Source organism: Protopterus annectens, chromosome 6.part0 (genome assembly GCF_019279795.1).
Source record: "Protopterus annectens isolate FY-2018-M chromosome 6.part0, PAN1.0, whole genome shotgun sequence".
Lineage (NCBI taxonomy): Eukaryota > Metazoa > Chordata > Ceratodontiformes > Protopteridae > Protopterus > Protopterus annectens.
This window is the reverse complement of record NC_056737.1, coordinates 484,576,037-484,598,262: the sequence shown is the minus strand read 5'-3', so window position 1 is coordinate 484,598,262 and position 22,226 is coordinate 484,576,037. Positions and strand designations below refer to the sequence as shown.

Sequence of the window (22,226 nt, the reverse complement as noted above, 5' to 3'; positions counted from 1 at the left end):
TGTCTGACACTGGAAAGGACCAATTTTTAGAAGGCCAGTTCCTGCTAAATCTGGGTGGCTGTACCTGTAAGAAATCCTTAACTGTCTGCATGGATTTCGCTTTTCCTCCATTTTCTTCAACACCTCTTCTGCTTTAGCACCAAACAAAGTATCATGCTGTAATGGGGCATCTAATAATTTTGCTTTAACATGATCAGGCAGATTCTGTTCCTTTAACCAAGCATGCCTTCTAATAACAGAACCTGTAACAGCGGCCCTGCAAGAGGCCTCCAGTGAATCATAACCAAATTGCAAAGTATGCTTTCCCACTTGTTCAGTTGCATGCAATAACTCCTGCATTTCCTTGTTCTCTGAACATTCAGAATTTGTCAACATTTTCTGTTTAAGCAGTGACATTAAGCATTGCTGATATTTAAGCATATGAAACTGACAATTTAAAGCCCTTACAGCCAAGGTAGCAGAAGTGTAAACGTTTTCCCCCATCTGTCCAGTGCCCTAGAATCCCTATCAGAGGGGACAGGGTTTTTTTTTGCAGTGGATGCTTTGACCCCTTTGGGACCTTGAGATATAGTTTCTGGGTCAGCAGCGGGGTTTTTAAGAATTTATGAGAATCCGGGACCCTGTAGTATCTATCTGGCTTAGCAGGTGCAGGGAGTAAAGAGTCAGGGGATAGGACGTACTCTGAAAATACATCATCTACAATGTCTAGAACAGGTGGAACAGCAAGGGGTCTGTGCTGAGGAAGTAACAGAAAATCTCTGAGCCTTTTCTTAGATTCAGAATAACCCTGGCTCTCCCAGTGGAAATACTCCCTCATGGTATGCAGGGTTTCCCCAAAAGAATAATCCTCAGGAGGAGAGGCTGAAGGAATGGATTCCTTCAGCATCAGAGTCCTCATAGGGAGGAATAGCATAATCCTGTTCAGAAGAGGAATCAGAGGAAATTGAAACCTGATCAGAAGAATCATATTCTGTCTCTTGCCTAGGCCTCTTATCAGGAGGGGGGATGGGAACCCATGATCAAAGTAATTAGGTCTTCTGCCATTTTAAGCATCTGTTTTTTAGGCATGCAAGTCTGAGTAGGAGAATACTGTACTTCTTTCTTTGTCTTTAGAGCTGCTTTAGTCTTTGTCTTTGAAGCTGAAGATGGTTTAACATATAACTGTGTAGGTCTGAAGACACCCTCAGAAGCCGATGCCTGCTCAGCGGCTCCGGACCCATCTGAGGGAATGATTTCCGAGTGTCCAATACCTTGAGTATCCGGAGGCCCAGTCGGCTCCACGTGGGAGTCGGAAGTGGCCTGCGACTCTGAGGTAGCGGGCGCCAGGGGCTGCGAAAGCGCCTCACTGAGAACCGGCGACTGGCCTAACGGAGGCCTCGTCATTGGTTTTGGACCTCGGATGCCTATCCTTTTCCTTATCCTTGCGTTTTTTGTAAACTCCTGTCGTCGGCTGTTCCGACGGCATTATATAATTAAATCTTCGGCCAAAGTAATGAAATGCAAAATCGAACAGACGCTTAATAGCGCGTTGGTTAAATCTAGCACAAAACTGACAGCTAGCAACGTTGTGGTCAGGGCCTAGGCAAGGAATACAGTAAGAGTGAAAATCCTTATGAGGTATTTGCTTCCCACAAGAAATACAATTGTTAACTTTTTCTGACATCGGTCTGGAGCAAGAAAAAAGTTTCCCCAACGGGGTACTTTGCTTTAATGATGACTTTGGTTCTGAAATTCGTATTTGAAAATCTCAGAAGTCGGCTGACTGGCACTTGCGAACTGCTTTTGCTTCGGGCACCACGCGGCAAGAAAGACTGAAGAAAATGGCGTCGGCTGCATCTTTTATACCCCTGGCGCACCGACGTCAGGGAAGAGGCGACAGCAACTGACGCCAGACCAGGACTTTGGAATTCAGGCCAACTGCGGGTAGCCTGCCAGCAGGATAACCCAAGAGTAATGACTGCAACAGTGAAACACGATGATCATCAGACAGGACGTACCTTCCAAATGAGTCTAGTAACTAATAGCCCTTGAAGGCTAAAGTAGCTGAAATGTGTTACTAAATCCTCTCTGTGGCTCTACTGACCATATCTAAAGGAGGGAACTTGGAAGAAGGCAACAGCCTAGAAGACTTATCAGCATATCTAGAAATCACTACAGAATCAGATGGACACTTGCACAAGAATTTGCAGGCATCTTATAGAACCTATCAAGCTTCTCATGAGATGGAGGTTGAGAATCTAGAGTCGGAGAAACAGCAGATAATGCATCTGATAGAGCAGACAACACAGGACGGACAGCTGAAGATTTAGAAGAATCCATTTGTAACAATTCATAATACCTTTTCTGGACGACTGATACTTGAGAGCAATCTCATTTGAAATGCTCCATAATATGCAGGATCTTGTCACCAAAGGTATCAGGATGGACAGATTCCTCCTCTTCATAAGCATAGTCTGGAAGTGAAAGCAACCAACAGAAATAGGCTATGGAGTCAGCCTCAAAGTCAGAATCCTCATCCAAAGACTCTGGTCCCTAGCCCACTCAGAGATAGAGGACCAAGGAAGTGCAGGAAGTGAAATGCCCTGAGGAAGCTTCACTGCCATCAATGCACTGAACAAGCCTTGACTGAAGTCCTGCCAATCTCTTTCTGGGTCCCTGGGGGCTGAGACCACATGCTTAGTCTTCTGCTTTTTCTTCAATGGTGCATCTGGTCTGACAAAATGCAGAGGTTCAGACCCCTGCTTGGATTCGATTAAGGTGCCCGGCACCTCTTCTTTAACAAAGATCTGAGGAATCCCTCTAGGCCCATTGGAAATCAGCTGTAGCTCCCTCTCAACATCCATGGAAGTCCATTGCAAGGCCTCTGAAAATGTGTGAAAAGCCAGTTTCATGCCAAACTCCAAAAAGGTCACAGTGGAAGAAACTGACAGCAATACCAGACTACCCTCTGGGTTCTCATCCACCTGAAGAGAGACATCAGGAGGAAGTTGTACAGCAGCAGACACAGGCTTTTGAGTGACAGCAGTACCATGAGGCAATGGATTCTGCCAAGGTACCTTGAGCCAAAAGCTTAAGACATTGGTTCTCAAGGTAAATGGAAAGTGAAGAAAGGCGGCTACACAAAGTCTTCCTTCCAAAGGCTGACAGATGGAACATTAAGTGCATCTCATAACTGCAGTTAAGCAAAACAGACACCTACCGTGGCAGCCTTTATGGGGAATATGCCTCCCACACTGACATTTTCCTTTCTTGGATGACATATAACCAACTGAACAATGTAAGAAAAAGAAAGAACTCTGATGGGTACTCACCTGAAAGACATGGGTTTGTTATAATCAAAATGAAGGGAGCTCAGAATGACGTACGATAACTGTACTGAGACTAGTGGCAATGAAGTTCTGAGTTGGGAGTATACGTACATCACTATTATGGCTTACTTTTGTATGGGAAACGTATGTCTTGACGTTCAATGCTCTCTAGGTAATAAAGGCTTTGGTATACTGGCCAGATATTGGGCTATCCTTGGCAGGAGATCCCAATGGTGATGAATACTACAACAGTGATGTAGAAGGGCATAGTAAGATAAAAACAGTGAAAATGTTTTTAGGCCCTTAAGTTTTACATACAGATTAGGCACATTTTTTTTAATCAACCAGAGGAAACATTGGGGACAATAAAAAAAGATTTGAAAGAATTTATCTGAGAGAAAAAGAGGGCAAGAGTTAAGTGGGATAAGTTGATCCTCCCAACAGAAAAAGAAGTTATGTACCTACCATAACGTTCAATGTCAGTTGTCTTCATCTCGCCTTCCTTCTTGCTGGTTGGGATCGGAGCTGATCCTTGGCTCTGACTCGGCCATTTTCAATAGCCCGAGAGCTGTTTACTGGCTCGAGGATACCCCTTTATCCCATAATGCCTAGTGATAGCTACCCAAATCTCGTTTGAAATAGCTAACTCCAGACATAACAGAATAAACCAGTCAAAAAAATCAGTTGACTATACCTGCCATATTCTCTAAATCAACAGAAGAAACAAGAGAACACACAGCCAGTGAAACAGAAAAAACTCCTCTCGGTCCACTGGGACAGGGGTACGGAGGGTGGGACGCAAGAAGGAAGGCGAGATGAAGGCAACTAACATGGAACGTTATGATAGGTACATAACTTCTTTATGTTAAGTTGTCTATCCCGCCTTCGTTCTTGCTGGTTGGGACAGCGTCCCTAGCACCTAAAATGCTGGGTGGCTCAGTGGAACAGACTCTTCAGAACAGTGGAACCAAAGTCAGCTCTGCTCCTGGAGACCACATCCAACTTGTAATGAGAAATGAAGGTATGAGGGTTTGCCCACGTGGCAGCTGCACAGATGGAATCCATAGGCAACCTATACTGGAAGGCTACAGAGGTGGCCAAGGCCCAAGTATAATGACCTTTCGGTTTAATAGGTAACTCTTTGCTTCTTAACTGATAAATGAAAGAAATAGTGTGAGACAACCATCTGACAAGGTTACCTTGGAAACTGGGAGACCTTGTTTGCCCAAGGCATAAGAAAGGAAAAGTTGGTCTGACTTCCTTACTTCTTTAGTTCTGTGCAGGTAAAAACGCAATTGCCTATGAACATCCAATTGGTGTAGTTTGTACTCTGCCTTGTTGGTATGATTAGGGAAAAACACAGGAAGATCTATAGACTGGTTTAAATTGTTTTCTGAGCAGACTTTAGGGAGAAACGAAGGATTAGCCCTCAGAGCAACCCTGTCCTTATGAAAAACCAAGTATGGAGGACGAACACATAGTGCCTGAAGTTCAGAGACACGTCTGGCTGAAGTAATAGCTACCAGAAAGAGTGTCTTCCAAGATAGAAACTTGATAGAGCAGGACGCTGCTGGTTCAAAAGGGGGGCAGAATTAATGAGGTTAGGACTAAATTAAGGTCCCAAGGAGGAGGGGGATCTCTCACTGGAGGCCTAAGAAGAGTTGTCCCTCTCAAAAAAGCTTTACAGAGCTTATAATGTTAGAGTTCAAAAAACCAACATGAAAGTTAGAAATGGCCGCCATTTGTACCCTCATCGTAGCAGAAGCGGACCCGGAGTCAAAACAGTTGTGCTAGGAATTCCAGGATTTCGTGGACTGGAGATGAAAAGGGATCCACATTCCTAGCCTTTGCCCAACAAGAAAAAAGTACAGTTTTGTACCTACCATAAATGTAGATGTTCGAAGATCCACATTGCTGCAGTCATAACTTGTGGGTAGTCCGCTGTCCTCGGTCGGCCCGAATACCAAAGTATTAGGTTGGCGTCGGTCATGGGCGCTTAGATCTGACGTCAGTGCGCCATGGTATTAAAGCGCATGACCGACGTCATATCCTCAAGTCTTTTCTTGCCCCAGATGTCAGAAGGCCCTAAAAAGAAAGGCCATAGCCAAAAATAGAAAAACCATGTACAAATAACATCTACAACCCAAACCAAACAACCACTCCAAACTACAGAGGGGAAGGAGGGAGGGTAAATTGGACTGCAGCAATGTGGATCTTCGAACATCTACATTTATGGTAGGTACAAAACTGTACTATGTTCTTCATCTCACATTGCTGCAGTCATAACTTGTGGGTAGAATCCCAAAGCAAAGGTAAAGGGAGGCTGGCAAAATCATAAAGCATTGGGAGCTGCCAAAATGCCCTGTAAGACTGCAGTGGCAAATCCAGCACTAGATTTGGAATAAAGAGGAAGATGGTAATGTTTAGAAAAAGTGTGCACTGAACTCCAAGTAGCTGCTTCTAAAATATCTTTAGTAGCTACCCCCCTTAAAAAAGCAGTAGAAGTGGCAGTAGCCCTAGTGGAATGAGGTCTGATTCCAGCCGGAATCTCCTTACCATGATGAGAATAACAAAAAGCAATACAATGGCCAATCCACTTAGAAATAGTTTGTTTTGAAACAGGTTTCCCCTGAGAGCCCAAAGCAAAAGAAACAACTGTTGAGACTGTCTGAACCCTTTAGTCTTGCTCAAATAATAACGCAACTGCCTGTGAATATCCAAAGTGTGCAAAATTTTCTCCCCTTTATTATGAGGATCTGCATAAAAAGTAGGCAAATGAATAGATTGGTTCAAGGCCACATTTGAAACCACTTTAGGCATAAAAGTAGAGTTAGTACGCAGAGATACCCTGTCCTTATGAAAAATTAGGAAGGGTTCAACTGCCATTAGAGCCTGTAATTCAGAAACCCTTCTAGCAGACGTAATGGCCAACAAAAAAGCAGTCTTCCAAGACAAAAACTTTAATTCAGACGTAGCTGCAGGTTCAAAAGGAGGTAAAGTAAGCTTTTCCAACACAAAATTGAGATCCCAGGAAGGAGTAGGAGCTCTACGCGGGGGTCTTATGTTCTTTGCCCCTCTAAGGAATTGCTTAAACAAAGGATGAGAGAATAATGGTGGGTCACAGTCATAGTGAGCAGAAATGGCTGCAGCATGAACTTTTACAGAGGAGAAAGACAAACCCTTGTCTAATAATTCTGTAAGATATTAAAGAGAAACACTCAAATCAGGCCTGGAAACATCAAAGCTTTTTGCTTTGCTCCAAATAAAAAAAACTCCTCTATTTATCAGCATAAACTTTCCTTGTACTAGGCTTTCTGGCCTCCAAAATAACATTCAAAACTTTTTGAGGAAGCTGCGACCCTCCAGGTTCTAGAACAGAATATGCCAGGCTGTTAGATGCAGGGATTGAATCCTGACATTGAGGAAATGATTGCCCTCCTGAGACAAAAGGTGTGGAATCGAAGGCAAAGGCCATGGAGGATCCCGTACTAAACTCCTCAGCAGAGGGTGCCAGTGCTGTAGAGGCCAATCTGGAGCTATTAGAATCATGGAGGGCTTGTCTTGTCTGACCTTCAAGAGTACCTTGGGAAGGAGAGGCAGAGGCGGAAAGGCATAGACGTGAAGATTGCTCCAACTGAATGATAGAGCATCCACTTTCCAAGCTGTGGGATGAAACATCTTTGTGCAAAACTTTGGCAACTGGAAATTTAGTGGAGAAGCGAACAGATCTATGTCTGGAGTTCCCCATATCACTGTCAACTGTCGAAATACGTGAGGATCCAACTTCCACTCGTGGGGATCCACTATCTGTCTGCTCAAAACATCTGCTAAGGAGTTCTGTGCTCCTGGTAGAAACCTTGCCTGAAGAGTGAGGTGCAAACTGAGAGCAGTCTCCCACAAAATCATAGCTTGCCTGCAAAGAGGGTACGAATGGGTTCCCCCTTGCTTGTTGATGTACCACATGACAGTTGTGTTGTCTGTTTGAATCAACACTTGCCCTGGGTGAAGTAAATCCTTGAAAGCCATCAATGCAAATTGGGCTGCTAACATCTCCTTCAAGTTGATATGTAAATGTTGAAGTCTGGCAGGCCACGTGTCTTGAACCCATTTTCCATTGAGGTGTGCTCCCCAAGCCTTGTCCGAGGCATCTGTCGTTAAGATCTGACTCGCCTCTGGTCGGGTCACAGAGAGTCCCTTGTTTAGGTGACATTCCTGAGCCCACCACAAAAATTCCTTTTGAATGCAAGGTATTATTTGAATGACAGTGTCCAGATCTTGGCAGTGTTGTGTCCATACATTTTTGAGATACCATTGTAGCTTCCTCATATGCAGTTTGGCATTGGGAAGCACCAGAATACAAGATGCCATGAACCCCAAGGCTTGAAGGACTGTCCTTGCAGTCAGCCTGGACCGTAGAGACAATTGATGCAAGTAAAGTGAAAGGTTCTTTTGCTTGTCCGGGGTCAAAAAGGCCATCTGGGAAGCTGTATTCACTCTCACACCCAGAAAGCACATTTCCTGAGAGGGTACTAGACTGGACTTTGTTTCGTTCACAGAATACCCTAGGCACCTTAACACTGCCATAACATACTGTAGATGGTGAAGAAGTTCGTACTTGTCTTGAGCAAGAATCAGGCAATCGTCCAAATAAGGATAAATTTGTATTCCTCTTAACCTTAAGAAGGCTATCACCGGAGCCAGAACCTTTGTGAACACCCTGGGCGCAGTAGATAAGCCAAAGGGCAATGCAGAGAACTGATAATGTAAAGTCCCAGCCCGAAAACGCAGGTATCTCCTGCAACTGGGCCTGATAGGAACATGAAGATAAGCCTCTTTGAGATCCAGAGTCACCATCCAGTGACCATACAGAGAGGCAGAAGTTGTTGCAACGTCAACATTTTGAATTTTGGAATGTCCAGGTATGTGTTGAGGATAGATAAATCCAAAATCGGCCTCCAAGTGTTTCCTTTCTTTGGTACTAGAAACAGGCGAGAATAAAATCCTAGGCCCACTTCTGACAGAGGGACCTGCTGTATAGCCCCCATTTGAAGAAGTAAAGAAATCTGTTTGTGAGCCTCTACCCTTTGCTGAGGAGGAATGTCTGGCATGCCTTTGAAAGGAGGCAATGTGTGGAAATAAAACTTGTAGCCTCGGTCTATAATGTCCAACACCCATTTGTCCTGGGTGACTAATAGCCAGTTTTGCTTGAAGAGTGCCAACTTTCCTCCCAAAGGAGCTGCCAGACAGGAAGGATCTGGCAGCTGAAGATGCAGGTCATTGGGCCTGTTTACGAAAGGACTGGCCCCTGCCCTCACCTGTAGATTGTGCAGGTGAACTCCATGTTCTAGGCCTGAAAGAACCCTGAGGCTCTGCCCCTACCACGTCTAGATCTACCCCTAGACTGTAAATCAGAAGAAGGGTAAGCCCATCCCTTAGTAGGCCAATTCCTGCTAAACTTAGGGGGCTGCACCTGCAAAAAATCTTTAACAGTCTGCATAGACTTAGCCTTGTCTTCCATTTTCATCAAGACAGACTCCACAGGAGAACCAAACAAAACTTCAGACTGCAAAGGAGCATCCAAAATTCTAGATTTAACATGCTCTGACAAATTCTGATCCTTAAGCCAGGCGTGCCTGCGAATAACTGAACCAGTGGCAGCCACCCTGGAAGAAGCCTGTAAAGCATCGAAACCACACTGCAAAGAATGCTTACCCACCTGATCAGAGGCATGAACCAAATCCTGTAATTCCTTACACTCTATGCCCTCTGCCAAAGCATCCACTTTTGATTTTAACTGAGTAAGGAGAAAATTCTGGGACTTCAACATATGAAACTGGCAATTCAAATCCCTCATTGCTAAAGTGGAAGAGGTATACACTTTCTTACCCCACCTATCCAAAGCTCTAGCATCTTTATCCATAGGAACTGGATTCTTTACAACAGAAGCCCTGACACCCTTAGGTCCCTGGCTAATAGTTTCTGGGTCAGCCCTAGGGCTCTTATACAGATATTTATGAGCCTCAGGCACTCTGTAATACCTATCTGGCTTAACTGGCGCAGGAGGCAAAGAGTCTGGATTAAGGGAAGCCTCAGAGAAAACATCTTGAACAACATCCAAAACAGGAGGTATAGCCAAGGACCGATGCTGTGGTAAAAACAAAATATCCCTAAGCCTCTTTCGGGAATCTGAGAAATCCTGACCTTCCCATCTAAAATGCTCCCTCATAGAATGCAGGGTTTCTGAAAAAGAAAAATCCTCTGGAGGAGAAGCAGATGGAGTAGAATCCTCTGCGTCTGAATCAGAATAAGGAGGAAAATCCTGAATGTCTTCAGCCGAAGACTAAGTAATCTGAAGCCTGCTCCAAACTTTCCACCTCTGGCTCCACCCTAGGCCTCTTAACAGGAGGGGGCATAGAACCCCTGATTAAAGAAATTAAATCTTCTGCCATTTTAAGCATGTGTTTTTTAGGCACAGAACCTGCAGAACTAGGACTGACACCTGTGGAAGGCAAACCAGGCCTGCCTTTGGAAGGAACCTTAGAGACAGAAGGAGAAGGCCTAACCACCTTAGGCAAAGAAGGGAGAACAGCAACCTGAGAGGCCCCCTCAGCCTGACCTGACTCCTGAGAGGCCACATCTTGCAAAATTAACGTCTCCCCCTGAGACTCAACTGAAACCTCAGCTGGATCTACAGATTCCACGGTAGATTCTAAAGAACCGGCGTCCGGAACGGACGACTCATCCTGCTTGGACTTTAACGATTTTTCTTTGCGCTTCTTCGCGGTAGCAGGCGTCGGAGGATCCGACGGCATATTATAATTACACCGCTTACCGAAGACAAGCCTAGCGCAATCTAACCTACGTTTAATGGTGCGCTTATTAAACCTAGCACAAAAGCGACACCCGACTACGTCGTGCTCAGGCCCCAAACAAGGAATACAAAGAGAGTGGTAATCCCTATGCGGTATCTGTTTCCCACAAGAAATACAATTATTCACTTTTTCTGACATCCGGAAATAACTGAGGCAAGAAAAAACAAAAATATTCCCCAACGGGGTACTTAGCCCAACTTGGTTTCGGTCTGAAACTCAGAATACGAAAATTTCAGAACGCCGAACGGCACTTGCAAACGCTGCTTCTGCATCGGACCATGCGGCAAAAAAGACTGAGGATATGACGTCGGTCATGCGCTTTAATACCATGGCGCACTGACGTCAGATCTAAGCGCCCATGACCGACGCCAGCCTAATACTTTGGTATTCGGGCCGACCGAGGACAGCGGACTACCCACAAGTTATGACTGCAGCAATGTGAGATGAAGAACATCGTTTCCATTTGGTAACATAAATTTTTCTCGTTGTAGACTTGAGAGAGGAGACGATAATGTCACAGACTGCTGGGGAAATGCTGGGAAGCCTGGCTAAGGTTGGAAGTGGAGCAACCAAGCTGTGAGAGCTGGAGAGTTCTGAGGGATTGATGCAACCCACCTGACTGATGACCCAGGAGGTCTGGAATTGGGTACAGAGTCCAGGGTTGCTCGAGAAGGTAACGGTGCAGGAACCGGAACCATATCTGTCGAGGCCAGTAGGGAGCAATGAGGATCATTTTGCAACCCAACGATATTGCTTTCTGTATAAGTTTGGGTATCAGGGAGAAAGGAAGAAAGGCATAAAGTCGTCCCTGGAGCCAATCGTGGACTAGATCGTCTCTGGGTATGTGACCTGGAAGCAGAAGAAGGGAGAAGTAGTTGCTGCATTTGCTGTTGAAGGGAGTGGCAAAAAGATCGCAGTAAGGCTGTCTCCATTTGTGAAAAACAACTTCCTGATTCAGAGACCACTCGTGAGGCATGAGGATAGTTCTGCTGAGCCTGTCCGCTATGACGTTGGATCTCCTGGGGATGTGCATCGCAATCAGAAAACATTGGGAGGAAATCACCCACTGCCAAAGTCTGAATGCTTCTCGACACAGGGGGTAGGATCTGGTTCCGCCCTGCTTGTTGATGTACCAAACCACTGACATGTTGTCCGTTTGAATAGCAATGGTCCCAGAAGGAAGAGAGTCTTGAAGAGCTTGCAACGCCAGGAACACGGCTCTCATTTCCAGGAGATTTATGTTCAGATGTACTTGCGAGGTTGCCACATGCCTTGGACTATCGTGCCCAGATAATGCCCCCCTTCACCCTATCAGGGAGGCGTCTGTCGTCACTGTGGCTACTGGAGGGGTTTGTATGAAAGGTCTGCCCTGAGTAACTAGTGGGAAGACCATCCACTAAGAAAGATGTCTTTTGCATGCATCCGTTATCATGATCATGTAAGTCATGGGTAGCTCTTGGAAAGACCACTGCGTAAACAGAAGCCACTGAAGCATTCTCATATGAAAGCGCACCAGTGGGATTAGGAGAATGGCTGCTGCCATGGAACCCAGAGTTTGAAGAACGTACCTGACTTGGATACTTCCTTTTGCTCTGCATCAGAACCTGTACCTGCTGATGGATTGCGGACACCCTTTCTAGTGGTAGCTTTTCAAACACATCCCTTGTGTCTAAATCTGATCCTATGTAAGTGATAGATTGACAGGGCAACAAGGCAGATTTTTCAAAATTTATTGTAATGCCGAGCTGGGAGCAGATTGTGATTGTGGAGTCCCATGCTTGTATGAGTTGATGCCTGGTGGTAGCAGTAAGGAACCAGTCGTCTAGATACGGAAACACCTGGAATCCTTGATGCCTCAGGTAAGCCGTGACCACTGCCATACATTTGGTTAACACCCTGGGGGGCTGTGGTGAGACCAAAGGGCAGAGCTCTGAAATGATGATGACTGGCCCCCAGCCGGAAGCGAAGATATCTCCGGGAGTGCCTGTCCATCTTTATATGGTAGTACGCGTCCTGAAGATCTATCAAGCACATCCAATTGTCCTGACCCAGAAACGGCAGAATGGACTGTAGCGTGACCATCTGAAACTTCTTTGCACAGACCTGTTTAGTCTGCTGAGATCCAGAATCGGTCTCCAGTCCCCTGCCTTTTTTGGTACTAAAAAGAACCTTGAGTAAGTTCCGGATCCATGCTGGTCTGCCAGGACTTCCTGCATGGCTCTTTTTTATAGCAGTTTTGAAACTTCTATTACTGCTTGCTCCTTCAGATTGGGTGGAACATCTGGAAGGGTCTTCCTTGACTGTAAAGGGGGTTGATGGAAGGGAATTTTGTAACCTCCGGATATAACGGACAGTACCCATCTGTCTTGTGTTAAACTTTGCCAGGCTTTTGGGTATAGCGAAAGTCTTCCCCCAACTGCCGCCAGAGTTGAGCAGCCGGGCAACCCTTCAGGGATGCTGGAAGGGCTTATCAGAGAAGAATTCTCTGTTGCCCTGGTTCTGCAGACCCCCTCTGCCATGAGGGCAGCGTCTATTATTGTTTCCCCCTCTGCCTCTGGAGGAAAAATCACTAAGTGTTTCAGGCAAGGCTCCCTGAGATTTACGGAACCACATCCTCCCACTCTTCTGACCCTTGGGGCAAGGTCTTGAGGGAGTGGAAAAATTGACTCCCACGGCAGGCAGAGTCTTGCCTTCTTGCTCACACCTAGTCAAAGTGTCTTTCACCTGTGGTCCAAAAAGAAAGGAACCATCAAAGGGAGTGTTGGTGAAGGATGCTCGAAAGGGTTCCGCAAAGTTACACAGACGCATCCACGCATGCCTCCTAAGGGCCACCCTGGTACCTGCGGCTCTACTCACCCCATCGACTGCATAGGAAATGAGCCTCATGGAGGAGTTAACAACAGAATAGAGTGTCATTGGTGGGAAGCTACCTTGACTTGTGCTCCCTCAGCTGTTGGATCTTGGAGGGTATCTCAGAGCTCTTTAAGGAGATCCCTTTGAAGTCGGGTAAAATGACACAGGTAGTTCAGTGACCTCATAGAGAAGGACGCTGAAGCGAACATTCGCTTCCCGTATCCATCCATCGTCCTAGACTCCTTATTAGAGGGATGGACAGACGAAGTGGTCTCTGCTAACTCTTTTTGGTGGCTGCTGCTACCACCATTGCATCAACAGGGACACCATTCAAAAGGAACTGCTTATCCTGGGGTGCTGTAATGAATTTACTAGGTCTCCTCGGAGTTGGTTCTACTGTATCCAGAGCTGACCAAGCGTTTTGAGCCACCACCGTCATAAGTGGATCGAAAGGCGGAGACACCCAGGAGGTGGAAGGTCAGGGACCGAAGGCATCCAAAAATATAGACTCATCCTCAGAAGGGGCTAGGGGATTCCAGTTCCCCCTCATTCCAGTTCCCCCTCTGCTTAAGCATTTCTAGGATGTCCGAGAAGGAACCATTTTCAGAGGGGGATCTCAGGGACCCTTCCGAATCATCTAAGTCTGTATCAGAAGTGACAGACTCGGGGGAGTCAATGTGCTTCCTCTTACACTTTTTCTTCCGAGGGGGCTCTTCTGAGTGATCAGGAGAGGCCTCAGAAGAGGAGGAAACACCCAATGGGGTGTCCTGGAGCATCGGTTCCCTACGCTTAGGGTCTGGAGGAGGGGCAGTGGTTGGCACAGGCACTACAGGGGACGGAGCCGGTGGGGCTGATAGTGGAACTGACTCAGGGGACAGCACACTCCGCATGACATCGAAGGCATCCCTGCCACGATGTAGAGAAAGTTCCGGTTCCGAAGAAACAGGAATCTTTCTCCGCACCGAGGGGGACGCCTCCGAGGCCGATGTTGGTGCTGAGCTCACCTACATCGAAGCTCTGAGAGGGAGAACGGAGGTCGGACAAGGGTCCGATGCTACTCGCCCCCGCCAGATCCCTCGATGGAAGGTACCACCGAGGGAATCGGAGCCAACGTCGGAACCGGAGGAGATAAGAGTTATTGGAGCCGACGGTTCCACTACTCGAAACCCAACGAACTCCGGCTCCGAACTCATTGGAGTCAGAGGAGGAACATCAAGAGAAGTGGACGGAGCCGACACCTGTTGAGGAGGGCTGGACAACAATTTAGCTAGTGCCTACAACTTTAGCAACCTACTGATCACTCTCTCCATATCATGATCCGACAGTCAAGAGGATCGAGAGAAGTGAGAGGATCGGTGACTACGCTCGCTCTGAAGTAAAGGAGACTGAGGAGCCGAATGCACCGACTCTAGTGAAGGGGACCTCAGCCTCTTGTGGCTCCTCGACGGCTCCGAAGCCTCTGATGGAGCCGACGGGGAGATTATCTTTTCGGTACCAGCTGGAACCGATGTAGAAGGTAAATCCTGAACCGAAGACGGCTCCGAACTTGGAGCCAACGGCTTAGTGGATTTAGGGGATTTCACTGGCTGTGAGCTCTTGGCCGGTGAATCCTGGGGTTTTAAAAGACCCCTAAGAATAAGCTTATTCTTATGCTCCTGCAGGACTCTTGGACTAAAGGCATGGCAAATAGAACAAGAGTCCTGCAGGTGCACAGCGCCTAAACAATAGACGTAAGAAGTGTGCCCATCTGTCAGAGACATTTTCTGACAGCATGAGTCACACTTCTTGAACCCAGAAACTTTGGATTCCTTTGACATCCTTTACAGTAGAAAGAAAACCAATTATGACAACAATAACTAGAAGCAATATACAGTCTAGAAAAAAAAACACACACCTATTAGAAAGACTATAGCTAAAGGTTTTTTTTTTAGAAGATAATAGGAAAGCCTCTAATTTAAACGGCTAGCCTATAAGAAAAAAACAGACGGAAAGCCTCTAACTTAAACGGCTAACCTGACAAGAAGAGGAGAGGGGGAGGGGTGGGGGAGAACTCTCTAAGTTAAACAAGTTCTAAAAAAAGAGGGATACTATAAGATAAACAATTATCTATTACAGAAACAAAACTATTGCTAATAATAAAATACTAGAAAAGTAAAATTCTAGTGAAAAAGTTACACAAAAAAACTCTATACAAGCCTGAGCCAGAAAAACGACACCTCGAAGCTGAAGCGGCAAACGAGATCTGGGTAGCTATCACTAGCCATTATGGGATAAGGGGTAGCCTTGAGCCAGTAAACGGCTCTCAAGCTATTGAAGATGGCTGAGTCAGAGCAGAGGATCGGCTCTGATCCCAACCAGCAAGAACGAAGGCGAGATAGACAACTTAACATCAATGTTTAGGATTACCTGATTTAAAGTAATACTTTAGACCTACACAGTTAAGGCTCATACACATAACACAAGCAGAAGGTTATAATTCAAAGAGAAAAGGGATGATGAAGAAGCAGGGTCGTAGTTAAAGAAATAAAGAGCGGAGTTTTGTATGGAAATCCTTAAGGAGAATAACCACCACCATACATATTATACTCATACAGTTGCAGAAAGTATTCTAATAACCAAGCCAATATGTGAATGGAGAAAGGAGATTTTGCCAAGAGGAATGACTGCAAGCAGGGGTACAGAAATTAGGCAAGAGGGGCTGGAATGTACAGGATATAACTGGAAATGGAACTAAGGTGTTGGAAGCAAATAACTAGAGATGGAGAAGAAAGTTGTACTGCAGGTTACAGACTGACTTCCCTATCAGGGACTGCTACCAGATAATAGGCAGAGAGAGAGAGAGAAAGGAGAGTCCTAAGTGGAAGACTTGCTCTGGTAGATTTTTTAGTTGAATCTAGAACTGTAGTTGCTGTTAACAAAGGGATAACTATAGTATGGCATATAAAATATTGCTTGATAACTGCAAGAGTCAGAGGAGGTTAGAAGAGATTAAGATGAGGGACTGGAAAATCAATTTATAAGGGAGCAATAGGAAGACATATGTATAGCTTACGATTTCTGCTTGAAGTGCTTGCATGGGCATTTTTATACCCCAAACAGACTGCAAAACATTTTTCCACAGATAGCAAATGTTAGAGGTGCGATGGGGAAGAAAAAGGTAAATGGGAATGTTTTTGGGAGTGTAATGAATTGGAAGATGTAAAAAAAAATTCCATACAGAGCACTTTGTTACAATTATTGGGTGAGCAAATTGATTTAACTAAGGAATGATTTTTTTGAGTTGGGACACTGAGTTGCTTAGAAATAGACCTTAAGTTTAATTCTTTGGCTATCAAAAAAGCAATTATTAGAAAATAGAAATCAAACTTTAAACAGACTGCATTAGAATTATTAAATATTGTAAACAAGATTAAAGGACTAGAAGGATCTTTAAAAAAAGGAAGAAAAATTACATAGAAAGACAATTTATGAGGACAATGCAACCAGTCTAATGTTCAAGAGTTAGGTGTTAAAGGCAAAGCAAGAATTGGGTGATTTGGGTAATGCTGGACGGTAAAACAGTTTTTACTATTAAAAAAAAAAAAAAAAAAAAAAAAGATGTAATGTATAATGTGTGTAAAATGGAAAAGATGTCAATATGGATTGTGTTTTCTATTAATGTATATATGCCTATATATACATATACACACACATCTTAAGTGACATTTTAATAAAGGTGTTTAAAAATATCACAATGAGACCACAGACAAAAGTTCTGGTCAACAAAACATATAGATCTATATTCTCATCTGTTAGTCACCAATTCTATTAGTCATTTGGATTAAAAGCTATGAACAGGGAGTTCTGTGCACTGCAATGACATGTTCTACTCTCTCTCAAGGGAGACAACAAGTTCCAGATTTAAGTGCTGGGCTTGGCCTGAACCTCTCATACCATGCTGAGTCAGCAGTAGAATTAATTAAAAAGGAACAAAAACAATGGTGGGGGATACAAATTTCACAATCCTTTCTTCTAAACTGTATACCTCATCAGTCAAAATTAGTCATGAGACTCACTTCAAAAGATCCTTTATATAGAGATATTTCTAAATATACAGTACTTTACACTCGCCTAACACAAACACACACACCTTGCACATACATTATTTTAAAATTCAGTTTTTATATTTCATCCACAAAAGTTTCTCTCTCACTTCTCAATTCCCTCATGTTGTCTTTTCATAAGACTTTTTGAGTCTATTTCAGCCATCACCCTCCTTAGATGAGAAAACACAATGTAGTCTGACATAACCACATTATACTCATCCCTTGTACAGTCTTGCTAATCCTAGCTGCTTATAATTGTTTTTTTTAGGTGTATGTCTCAAATGGCATGCACATACCTTGACTAGACTGAAATTTTCTATTGCCTTCTACTGGCATATGTCCAGCCATACATTATCCTCTATATACATCTGCTTATATTTTTCCTCAGTTTAGTTCTGCACAGTGTTAATGTCTTTTTGATATTTACTGCTATTCTGTTGAAAGCTATATTTTCTTTAAAGTATCACATGAAACACTGATACCTAGCAGCACAGGAAAACACAAAAAATAGGGGTATATTTTACATGTACACACACACATATATATATACATATATATAAAACACACACACACACACACACATATATATATATATATATATATATATATATATATACATACACATATACACACACACACACATATACACACACATCTATACCATATGTAACTGAGGTTCACCTGTTCATCCATGTCAGCTTCTCCATCAGCAGATTCTCTTCCTACAAGAGTAGTGTCATTCAGCTCCAATAATTCTTCAGATAAGCTGTCGATGAGATGTTGATTCAGCTGGTAGCTGAACATAAAAAAGTTAATTTAAGTATGCCAACATGCCTTAACAATGACTTACTTACTCGCATTTTGACTAAACGTATTATACTGTCTGTCCACATATTCTGCATATAGACATGATGCATATATCTAGCATCTGCTGTTCATCCTCTCCAAGGACTTTCACCATGACTATACATCCTAGCTAATAATGTCAGATGCCTCTCTCCAGACATTTTGCAGAATATGTCAGCAGTTTACAAAAGCACGTCCTGATCATTACAGAAATATAGATTATCGCTACTAAATACCAAGCTATTTATCAATATTATTTCTGCTTACATTTGCTTTATGCAAGGATAATGAAAACAAGAGACAGTGATTCCTGATTATATTACAAATCTTATGCAGAAAATATGCCTGCTGATATGAAATGGGTCCAGTCAGTGGGTTTACTTTAATATTTTTTTTCTCCATTGTTACTGCTACTTTTCCTAGAGTTTTAGGCACTGACAGCTTCTGCGGTACCTAGTTTTGTGAACAATGGGCACTTCTGTATACGTATTTAGTAAAGCATTCAGAAGAGTTTCCTTTAAGTAAGATTTAGCAGAGAACTTGGACACAGTTCCTTCTGAAGCAAACTATCCAGCTCCATTTTAGACTTAAAATGGAACTGTCTTACTGAATGACTTTAAACAGAATACGAGCAGCAATAACCAAAAAGGTATCCTTTAGCTTAAGCAAATATTTCAAAGGAATCCTAGCCGCCACCCAGTCCTTGTATACTCTATAGATCCATAAGCAGTAAATACCAGAAAGTTTTTTTGAACTCTGAAACTTCAGCACCTGTTCAGAAGGGACTGTCTTTACAACATCATACAAGGATGCTCATTAGCCTCCAAAATGATTACAGACTCCCCCCCCCCTCCAATTACTTCCTGTATGTACTTAGTAGATGCAACTGTACTTTAGTTCTCACAGGTACAGTAGTATCAACTTCCCACTTCCCCTAATCTTTCTCAGAAAAAAGAAAGATGCTGTACTTTTGCTGACATTTTACTATGGAATGATTTATTCACACAAACTGCTGTGACTGTCACAATTAACTGCATCTATAAATAGCTGACAGTTTTGTAAAGTGATGAAATGTACATTTCTTCTAAATTGATGTTATAATTTTAACAGAAAGTGTGTAATAAATGGACTGCTTGATTAGCATAAATGAATGAGAAAATTTCGTAACATTATTCCCTCCCAGGTTGCCTCCAGTCGTCCCGTCACAACCATCATTTCCCATTTCATATTAGACCCATTTGTTCCTCACATACATGGAATCTGAGAACAATGAGGAGAAAAAAAAACAAGGGGAAAAAAACAGAGACAGATTGTGGTCAAGGTCTGGTAGGAAAAAACAATGTATTCTTTTTGGTCCTTAGTTCTAGCCCCTCCGATGTTGAAGGCTATTATGCATTAGCATCTCAGTGATGCACGTGTATTTCCACATGTGCTGAAATCTGCATGCAGCACATAACAGAATACAGATACTGGCCCAAGCATTACATGACTTTTGTACTTGGTCTTCTCTACTTATCAGAAGAGCTGTGGACTGGAAGACTGCCGCCTTCCCAAGATGGGAGAGCTACTGTCGGACACTCAACTGGTTTCTTCAGTCCTAGGGTTACTAATTGAACCCATGTATAGCAGGTTCCAGATGATATTTCATTCCTCCATGGAATGGATCCAGATGTTTCATCATACTGTACAATGCTCCTGTATGAAACTACATGAAAAGCTTCTTACTAGTGATGTATCTTTTAACATGATCCACCCTCTAATTACAATAGTTAAAAATGCACATACAGTAGTTAATATACTTTGATTTTTTTATTATAAACTACTTGCCTTCAATTGTTTTGTCCCAGTGAATTTCTGTACCACAGCTTCTGATAAGTGCTGCACTACATCTTGCAGCAGTCTATTTGTATTTATTTGGGGCATTTTTTTTCCATAAAAAGATTAGAAAAAAATTTAATTGAAACTACAGCCCAAATAAATTTAGTGCTCTCCTCCGGTGGCATCATGTAAGGCACAGGTTCTAAGATTTTAATGTGTGCATGTCACCACTTGCACAACACTCATCTTAAAGTCTACGGATGCATCCTGTTTTCCCGTAGTTGATGTCATTGAGGTTAATGATCATAATTACTCCTCAGTAGCATTAGCATGGGGAAATAGATTTTTTACAAAAATTTAGTTTTCTTTTGAAAAGGGTTGAAAAGGTTCACTATTAGAATTACGGTCCTAAATGGTGCTTTATGCCCTACATACAGTGATACAAAAATCAAGCATCTCAGGCGTAGTCACTTTAACAATACCATATGCAACATTTCTTTTGTTCTCAAGTTACAGACCTCTTACAGTTTTCTTCTCAATTGTTTCTACGCCACTCCTTTTACAAAGTTCATAGGTGTTTACTAGGCTAACGACCAGAAGGGCCCTTTTAAACCTAGTCATGCATCCTAAATCTCTGATGACAAATTTTGGTACCTTTGTTAAGTGTAAGCAGGGGCTTGGAAAGTGGAACATTTACAAGCAAGGGCCTAGGAAATGAACCCTTTACATGCTGCCTGTGTCCGTAACAGAGAGAGGTGCCAAACCAGGAACTGATTTCATGGTCCTCATCCAACTGTCCATGATGCACTTTAATTGGGGTAGGGAAAAACTCTACTTCACATGGATGAGTAGCCTGTTCCAGAAGAGGGGTAAGTCTCTGGGATACATACCTGTCTCTACAACAGGTCATTCTTATATCACAGGCAAGATTTAAATCTTTAGAACGGGTAATTCTGGTGCTGTTTGTTATGCAAATATGCAGGAGGTCCACCAGAGTGAGGTCCGACAATGCCTTGCATGCCAGGCATAGATATCCCCTCAACGGCCTGTACGAGACAGAATACAGGGATAGGGCCTTGAGACAGTCTGCATAGGACATGTTACTTATGCTCTGTATTCTTTTAGTGGGAACCTCTGTGGACACTAGAACTGTTGGATATGGCTGGTTAGGTGCATACCAAAAGGGGGCACTGTACTCAATGACTGCTCCACTGTAATCGGCATTCATCAGACCTATGACCTCCTTGGACATGGATGGACTTAGACGCTATACCTTTGTTTACAGGTTGCACAACATATAATTCCTCCTTACTGTGATGGTTAAAGGCTAGATTACTGTGTCTGTGTGTGTGTCCTCAAGTCCCTGCCTACTAGGTCAGCTCTTAGAAGTGCAGTGCAAATAAATAGTTACCAGTGGTGGACAACTTCCAGGAGGATACTACTATGCTTTTTGTTTTAGTTCATGGCTCTGGCACCAGTTTTTGAGTCTATATTGCATGATCGAACCTTTAGAGTGTAGAATACCTAAACCTCGATCACTAAATGTCGAAGTCCCAAAATCACGAACGACAGTTTCCACACAGAGGAAACAATTTGGCCATTACGCAGATTTTGCCCTTTCTACAATGTGGAGTGATCTTGGAGTTGGTATATTTAGTTAGGGGGGTAGGGGGCACAGCTCCCCATGCAGAGTGTGGGGAGTCGAAGCCCCCCACGCAGAGGGTAGGGAGCCAAGCCCCCTACTTGATTTGTGTTTAATTTTTTTTTGTTGTTGGTACAACGGGATTGCTTCCCTATGTGGAAACTGCCATTCAAGGTTTTGGGACTAAGAGATTTAGTGACTGAGCTTTAGTTATTCTACTATCTAAAGCTTAGATCATGTAATATAGACACCCGGGTCTTTTGCCTGTGTCAGCCCTTTCTGGATAATATTTGTGTTGTGGGAAATTCGATGACAACTCCGAATTTGCAATCTGCAAAATAAGTCAGCCAAAGGCCATTGACATTGGCCTTGACTTCAGAGATGCTAAAAAGCAGCAGTCTCAGGACCGATTCCTGAGGGATTCTGCTTGGGGCTGGACTCTTTGTAGAGGTGGACTTCCCAATTTCAACTTGCTAGGTTATGTCTGTGAGCCAGATGGCTACCCACCAGGTGACATAAAGGTTTGTACCTAACCTCTTAAATTGTGTCAAATACCTTAGCTAGGTCAATGTAGGCAGTGTGAAACATTGTGCACTAATCTTTTGCTTTCTCAAAGAAGTACGCCTGGTTAAGTAAGCATGACCTGCGCTTGAAACCAAATTGGGTTGGATTCAGTGTCTGAAGGCTTTCTATGTCATTACTGATAATTTCCACAGCTTTGCATATGAAACTACTGAGACCTGTGGGTCTGTAGTTTCAGGGTCTGTAGATGGCCCATGTTTGTGCAAAGGAATGAGTGTTG

General features: G+C 43.6%; 1 protein-coding gene across 1 annotated transcript in view; it reads right to left on the bottom strand.

The window, feature by feature from the left end:
• CDAN1 (codanin 1) overlaps positions 1 to 22,226 on the bottom strand; it is a gene marked incomplete in the record, with an annotated part of 1,645,523 nt that overhangs the window by 879,459 nt on the left and 743,838 nt on the right. Inside the window, 1 exon segment of the mRNA XM_044074210.1 lies at positions 17,800 to 17,914. Coding sequence (XP_043930145.1) covers positions 17,800 to 17,914 — 115 coding nt within the window.